Here is an 8,010-nt window from a genome sequence, read left to right on the forward strand (position 1 = left end):
GAACCATCTGCAGACTTCAGGTGTGGATTTGCTCTGTGAGGGAGCGGATGCATTCTCCCAGCGCTGCGTGCCTTTAACTGCTCTTCTAACACGTTTTCCATTTGTGCCTTTTGAGCGCGAAAAGTTTGTCAAAAGACCAGGTGCTCTGGAGCGCCCGTCAGAACTACATTTCCCACAAAGCCCCAGGATGGGGGAGGAGGAGGAGGTGCTTTGTAGCTCGAGAACTACATTGCCCAAAATGCCAAGCGGTTGAAGAGGCGGATTAGCTTCGACCCCGATTTTACAGATCTAGTTTACCTACCCTACAGCCCAGATAGAGTCACTTATTTCCTCTTTTCTGCCGGAGACTTCCGTTCCCAGCGGGAACTTCCGAGCCCATTCTTCTCTCGGTGGGAACGCTCGGGGATAAGAAACGTCGCGGGTGAGGCAGAGCGCATGCGCACATGGACCGGCTCGGTCTGGGAGCCAAGCCGGCTGTCTCCGAGCACATCCCGCCTTGCGCACGCGCAGACTATAAACCAACGCCCCGCAGTTGAGGCGCGGGTTTGGTGGCGCGTTTTAGTGAAGTCGCACGTGAAGGATAGCGGCGACCGGAGCCGGTGAGTGCGGACCGAGACCGGGACTGGCGGGCAGCACGTAGCACGGGGAGGCGGCTGCCGCTGCGGGCCGGGCCAGGGAGGAGCCGTGAGGCCGGGGGAGCCCGAGTGGGGAAGGGTCCGACGTCGCGTGGCGGGCGAAACATAGTGCAGACCCGGATTCTCGTTGCTATGCAACCGGGGGCGTCGTTAATAGGTCATCCGGGAGGCGTGCATTTCCGTGAAGAAGTGTTGGAGCGCCGGAGGGTGAGTCCAGAGGAGGCGCAGTGGCTGTCAGACTAGGGGACGAGGCCGGCGCCCCTTCGCCCCCGCCCCCCGCCCCACGGCCCAGCCTCCTGCAGCCTCAGTTTGAGTCCCTCGGGGTACCCCGAACTCGTGGATCGCAGCACCTCTCTTGCCAGCGACGCCACCCTACAGCTCTTGGCAGAGGACGCACTGTTCGAAATAGCACATGCCACTGACACCCTGTCTCCGGGAGGTTGGGCCCTGGGAGGGCGCGGCGCGGCTGCCCCTTTGCCATTGCCCTGCCCCCCAAACAGTTGCTGAGCAGCAGCTGTGGGCGGGGGGAGCGGTTAGCGGTGGTTGCCCTGGACCTGCCAGTCCTCTGACTTCATTCTCTGCAGTGGCGACTTCGTCCTGTTTAGGCTCTTCATTTCGACTCAGCTGTGCTTCGCAGGTGGCTTCTGTATATTTGGATCAACTGTTAAAATAACTTCCCTCCCCACCTCTCCATGTCTCTCCATTTCTACCCTCGCCGCTTCTTGACGGATCTTCTAATATTCATTTCACAAGCATTTATTAGTCATCGTTCTGTGCTACTCTCTGGGGATCCCAAGAAAAGTTAGATGTCAAGTCTGACCAGGAGGCTGTCAGTCTAATGGGGGAGGCAGGCTGATAAACTGCTAAGTTATGCTACAGTTCAGTGAGTGGTATATTAGCAATTTGTGTGCTGCAAGTATTTCCATAGATGTTTACAAAGTCCTTGCAGCAACATCTTAACTCTTTGCAGCAACTTTTAACCCAGTTTGGCTTCACCTCGTTTTACATTTGAGGAGAATGAAACACAGACAGGTTAACTAACAGGCATAAAGGTAGTGGCTTCTAGTTTGTGGCACAGTTGAACCTGGGAGGGAAGTCTGGGGTTCTTTGTACACTGCTACACTTTTGAGGCTTTTCCCTGTGTCGCTAATCATCTGCAGCAGCTGTCTGGTTATGCATGAGAAATTCCTGGGGAACTTTACAAACAAAAGGTTGAGTCCCTATGTGGGAGAGTCTTGAGTGGCTCTGGGTGGGGCAGACATCCTTGTTTAACAGGCTGCACAGGCAGTTCCGATGGGCAGTGTGTTGAGAACCGCTACTCCATAGGGGCAGCTATGAGCAGTGATGCAACAGTCAGGTCCAGCAGAGCGCACAAAGTCAGCTGCCCCTCCTGCCACGTAGTGATTCATAGCATGAAAGGAAACTAACCAAAGGAAAGAGAAGAGGAGGAAGCAGCCTTGGCAGGAGGTGTGTGAACTGCCCCACCCTAGCCCTGTAGCAAACCATAGCTAAACATATGCAGTAGTACCTTCTCACTATCATAGTAAGTAAAGCAGCTTCCCCAGCCCACCTGGGTTCTCCTGACCCCATCTGAGCCACATTGCAGCTACCTGGACAGAAATGGCAGGTCTTGTCCCCATCTTTTGCTGTCGTCTCATACCTCTTGATACAAATCCATGACCTGTAAGCCCGGCAGGTATGTCATCTCCTAGTAGGTGGTTTCCTCATGGGAGTCTGCATGTCCTCCCACTTTGAGCTTGTTGATGTTTGGCAGAACTTTAAGCTCCTTGAGGGCAGAGACCAGGTCTTCCCGAGCCAGTGGGGTGTGGGACAAGCAAAAGGGCAAAATTGAAATCATAGGTTCTGCATCAAGTCTGCAATTCTGCTCTGTGATCTTGGATAAGTCACTTGACCTCTCTAAGCCATACTTTTCATAGGGAAATGGGGAGAGTAATAATACCTTGAAAGATTGCTGTAAGAGTTAGATGAAATGGTAAAGTAACAAGCACTTTGTAAATTATAAAGCACCGCACAAAATTCTAATTTATCTATATTATTATTATTTGTTGTAGCTGTTGTTGTTGAGTGCCTGCCATTTGTCTGAAGCCAGGCATTCGGGGGTGAAAAAGTTTAAGACATGCTTCCTCCTCTCGGAGGTTGAGACTGCTTTGGCTCTTGAATACCATGGCCTCTTTCTTTATTAGAAGTGTTTGATTAGGCCGAAGTGAGGAGGCATAATGACAGTGAGTTCATACTGCTTAGGATTAACCTGGAAGAAATGAGAAGGAATCCTGTTAAAACAATTTGAAAAAATGAACCAGCCAGCCAGTCATCCACACTCGTTATTTCTGAAGGGTGCGGTCCAAAATACTGTTAGATTTGGTTTCTGGTACGCTTCGGAAGGTCAGCTTGCATGGTGACGCCAGCCTCACTGTGGAGGGTTTACCTCAAGGTCCCCCAGCTCCCCTTGACTGAGGCAGGTGGCCACTTGAAAGTTGAGGCTGGCACAGAGCACAGCAGGCTGCCGTGGGAGGAGCAGCTCACAGCACCCTGACCTTCTAGGGTGGAGGAGACGACATCTGATCTCCCCTGGTGGAGGTCCTTGGATACAGGATCCAACCCAAGATAGCAACCCTGCTCTTTAAGTCCCCAACCTGGTTATGACCCACATAGCTCGGGAACTGACCTATGCTGTCCTCATCTCTGACCACTGGCAGGCAGGAGCCATCTGGCTTTTAATTTGTGCCAAAAAGAGTAGAAGGTTTTCCTAGTCTGAGGTACTTCCACATGAATTGTGCATTTTGCAGCCCTGCTTGACCCTTCAGGCCTCAGGAGGGGCTCAGAGCAGCTGTTTCTGGGCTAGAAAGTACCCCAAATGTAGTATTTTTAGAACTCTTTCTTTGACCCTCCTCCTTCCCACTAAGCAAGAATGGAAACACCCTTCTCTTCCCTCTCCTTCATCCTGATGGCTGTGGATTTCTGGCCAACTCCCCGAGTGCCTAGATAACTGCAAAACTTCAAAAACCTGACTGTTCTTACCTCAGGGGCATGGCTTAGCCTCTGATCATCAGGTTTGAATCATAGAAACTCTCCGGAGCTACAGGTTCATTTCGGAGCCTGGAGGAGAACAGGGGATTTGCTGGTGCTGTTTGACATTTCTCCGGCATGGAGGCAAATAAAAGGTGGACTTGCATACATTTTCCTTGGCTCATCCTCACCTGCTTCGATGAGGTGGTACTTGTTGAATCTTAACTTCTTTATCTGTGGCATCATGTTACAGAAAAGATCAGAGCACAAAGTGATTAGGTGAATTTCGCCAGTAATTCACTGAGATGATTGGTAGATGCCAAGTTTATTTTAGCTCTTGAACAATTCATTGTCTGACTTTCTAAATCACTTCTGAGACTTAGTTGGACATGATACAGCAGAGTGGTTATATGTGAGGGGGTCCAGTGTCAGATGCACCTGGATTCAAATCCTGGTTTCCCCACTTATTACTTAACTTTCCTCAATTTATGTATCAGTAAAATAGGGAATAATAGCAATACCTATCTGGCGGGCGGTTATGACGGTTAAATGAGATAGGTGGTGCATGGCAAGACCTATTAATAGCTAAATGTTAGCTTTTTATTAGTAACTATATCTTTCCTTCAGGGTTCTTCTTTAAGCCTTTGCCTACTGTCTTAGTCTATTTTCTACTGCTATAACAATACCACAGACTGGGTAATTTATAATGGACAGAAATTTATTAGGCTCATGGTTCTGGAGGCTGGGAAATCTAAGAGCATGGTGCTGGCATCAGGCGAGGGTCATCCCAGGACAGAAGGTCAGAAGGCCGAAGCAAGCACTTGAGACAGAGAGAGAAAGATAGAAGAAGTTGGCCCAACTCATCCTTTTTATCTAGAGCCCACTCCTGAGATAACTAACCCACTCACAAGATAATGACATTAATCCATTCATGAAGGCAAGAATCCTCATGACCTAATCACCTCTTAAAGGTCCCACTTTTTAATACTATCATAATGGCAATTAAATTTCAACATGAGTTTTGGGGGGCATTCAAACTATAGCGCCTACTTTGGGGGTGTGGAATTGAGGTCATTCTGTATCGGTGGTTCTCAACTTTGTGCATTGGAATCACTGGGGGAGCTTTTGCAGGTTTAAGCCTAGGCAACACCCAGAAATGACATTAGGACCTCTGGGCTTGGGACACAGACATCAGTACTTTGTGAAGATCCCGGGTAATTCCAATGAGCAGCCGTGGTTGAGATCCACTGGATACCTTGACTCCCAATGAATGTGGGATTTGTTTTCTTTTTTCTTTCTTGTTTTGTAGCCCCACTAAAACTGATACGGAGAACGTGGGATTTGGAAGCAGAAGCTTGGGTTCAAATCCTGGCCTTTCTATGTCTTAGCCCAGGGACCATGAGCAAATTCTTAACTTCTGAGTCTCAGTTTCTTCTCATCTGTACCAATAGGGGTGAGGAGGGTCATAGCCACCTCACATGATAGTCCTGCAGAGCAAATGGCATGTGTGCAGTTATTCGTGTTTGGGCACATAACTGAGCACTTTTCTCCTGCTGAGGAATTAGCTACAGTCCTCCGCTCTACCAGCTGAGCTATCGAAGGGACACTCACTTTTCTTTACATCATTATATGGTGGTAACCCTACTTGTCTGCTATTTTTATGTTGTTTTCTATATCAGCTTTATCTTAAGCAGATTATAAGCTCCTTGGGACAAAGCCTTAGAGTCTTTATAATTCTTTTATGCCCATAGCACCTAAGAGACAGAGACAGTCCTTCAGATTTTTATAACTGGCATACACCTTAGAGAGATCTTCTTACTCACTCTAAGGCATTGAATAATACTTGGTGGTTAATCAGTATGTAGGTGGTGAAGAATGTGAAAGAGGAAACTGGGAATTAGATGGTCATGGCCAGCTTAAGTTGGAAGTCCCAGTCCTTCCTCTCTCAGCTAACAGCCCTTTCTAGCTTTAGCTTGGGTGCTTGCTGGGGGGTTAGGAGTGGAGGAGGATGTTAGGGCAATGAGAGCTGGGAGAGTGGGTGTGTCTACCGGTTCTGGCCCTCAGCTTACCCTGTGCTTCTCTCCTGGCAGACCCAGTCATGGCAGGCTCAGGCAGCAGTCCACCATGGAGCAGGCATCTGTTCAAAGCCATCCTGATGGTCCTGGTGGCCCTCATCCTCCTCCACTCAGTATCGGCCCAGGCCCATCGAGACTTTGCACCACCAGGCCAGCAGAAGAGGGAGGCCCCAGTTGATCTCTTGACCCACATGGGTCGGTCTGTGCGGGAGACACTGGATGCCTGGATTGGGCCAGAGACCATGCACCTGGTGTCAGAGGTAAGGAAGGTGGTCTCTGCCATGACTGTGCACATTGAGGAAAGATAAAAGAAGAGGTGTTGGTAATGGCCACCTCATGTTGGCTCTGCATCTTGCTGATGTCATAATCCCTGGTGCAGAGAGCCCCAAGTGCCACCAAAAAGAAGCTCCATAGTACCTGCCTTTTGCCTCCTCCTCATTTGATTCCTACCCTAGGGCCTTTTAGCTCCACTCCTTTCCCTGGCTCCTGCCCTTTCTTTGCAAGAAAGACTAGGAAATGAGCCATCTTTATAAACCATGTCATTTGGTGACTATAGAGTTTGGTGATCACTAAAGGGATTTGATGATTCCCCCCTCGTTCACACACAAGTACACCAACTCTTTCCTTCAGAGTATCCCAGCAAATCAGTTGAATTAGGTCCCAGATGTCCTGGTTTCCAGTTCAGGAGGGAGAAATGGCCTGTCGTACATCCTGTGCACTGGAAGGTGGATGTGGAAGGGCCCCCTCAGCCAGGCCCAAGGCCTCCAAACCTCTGACCTGGGCCCTTCACCATTGGCTGAGAAGCAAGTCGGAGACCTTCCTGCAGGCCTTGCCTGGGCAGTGGTGACTGGGCTTGAAGGAGAGCAGCATTGTTACTTACGGGCTCATCTCACTCCGTGCTTTTTCCACAGACCTCGTCCCAGGTGATGTGGGCCATCTCATCAGCCATCTCTGTGGCCTTCTTTGCTCTGTCTGGGATCGCAGCACAGCTGCTGAATGCCTTGGGGCTAGATGGTGAGTGGTGTACAACTGGATCGTCGGGAAGCCTCACCTGTACTTTCTTGTTTGTGGGAGTTTATCCCTGTCAGGGTCTAGACTTTTCTCCAAGCTGCTTGACACTTTCCAGGTTTCCCCAGGCATGTGGCACAAGAGCAGGCTAAGAACTACCACTGTCATGTACCAGTTGTATATATCCCATCAGACATTGTGCTGAGCTATAGTATCTCATTTACTTGTTATCCAGGGCCCAGTGAGGCAGGTAGAATTGTTTCCATTTAATAAATGATACTGTGGCTCAACAAAAGGAAATAACCTAAGCAGAGTCCCACAGCAAGAAGAAACAGAGCTGAGATTCCAACCCTTAGCTCTTTGAGTCTGAGAACAGATTATTCCTTTGCAAGGGGCTGGCACCTTCCGCTTTTTAAGTTCTCACCTCCTTCCCCTCACCACTTGTCTGGGTTGCGTGACTCTGTGCCTCTCCCCTCTTCCAGGTGATCACATCACTGAGGACCTGAAGCTCAGCCCTGGCCAGGTCCAGACCTTCCTGCTGTGGGGAGCAGGGGCCCTCGTCATCTACTGGCTGCTGTCCCTGCTCCTCGGCTTGGTCCTGGCCCTGCTCGGGAGGATCCTGTGGGGCCTGAAGCTTGTCATCTTCCTGGCCGGCTTTGTGGCCCTGGTGAGGTCGGTGCCCGACCCTTCCACCCGGGCCTTGCTGCTCCTGGCCTTGCTGACCCTCTATGCCTTGCTGAGCCGGCTCACTGGCACCCGGGCCTCAGGGGCCCAGCTGGAGGCCAAGGTTCGAGGGCTGGAGCGCCAGGTGGAGGAGCTGCGCTGGCGGCAGAGGCGAGCAGCAAAGGGGCCCCGCAGCGTGGAGGAGGAGTGAGCAGGATGCCCACGTGCCTTCGCCATACCAAAGACCTGAGTTGCTTCAGGGTGCACAGCCCTCCTGCTGGGCCCTGCCCCTTTCTTGCCCTGTTTCTGAACCTTCAGAACTTTGATCCCTGCCTTGGTCCCCTTCTAAGAGAGAGCCCATTCCCACTGCTGGTCCTCAGGGCCCTGTCTTCTGAGGTTCTCTGTCTGGGCTTGGCTCTCTTAACCCTTTCTCTGTTCCTAGCCTGTCTTGGCCAGGGCAGGTTGGAGGGGCCTCCCTCTGGCTTCTGCATCTGCTCTCAGCGACCTCACTGCCATCAGTCTCCTGTGACTTAACCGCCTCCCCTCTGCTGTGGCCATAGCTTCCTCCTGATGCTCTTGCTCTCCTGTCCTGTCCAGCTCCT

General features: G+C 50.8%; 1 protein-coding gene across 1 annotated transcript; it reads left to right on the plus strand.

Moving 5' to 3' along the window:
• The first annotated feature begins 532 nt into the window (after positions 1-532).
• Positions 533-7,762, plus strand: TMEM109 (transmembrane protein 109). Its single transcript, XM_069470084.1, has 4 exons — positions 533-599; positions 5,753-5,997; positions 6,649-6,751; positions 7,228-7,762. The coding sequence occupies exons 2-4, from the start codon at positions 5,761-5,763 to the stop codon at positions 7,617-7,619; spliced, it is 732 nt and encodes a 243-aa protein (XP_069326185.1). The 5' UTR covers positions 533-599; positions 5,753-5,760; the 3' UTR covers positions 7,620-7,762.
• Positions 7,763-8,010: the final 248 nt, after the last annotated feature.

The sequence above is a fragment of the Eulemur rufifrons genome, chromosome 6, assembly GCF_041146395.1.
Source record: "Eulemur rufifrons isolate Redbay chromosome 6, OSU_ERuf_1, whole genome shotgun sequence".
Classification (NCBI taxonomy): Eukaryota; Metazoa; Chordata; class Mammalia; order Primates; family Lemuridae; genus Eulemur; species Eulemur rufifrons.

Bases quoted from the DNA above. Each gene is read 5' to 3' on its own strand.
- TMEM109 (XM_069470084.1), top strand. From the start codon at position 5,761: ATGGCAGGCTCAGGCAGCAGTCCACCATGGAGCAGGCATCTGTTCAAA. The intron at 5,998-6,648 runs GTAAGGAAGGTG...CTTTTTCCACAG, and splicing joins CCATGCACCTGGTGTCAGAG to ACCTCGTCCCAGGTGATGTG. The intron at 6,752-7,227 runs GTGAGTGGTGTA...CCCCTCTTCCAG, and splicing joins GAATGCCTTGGGGCTAGATG to GTGATCACATCACTGAGGAC.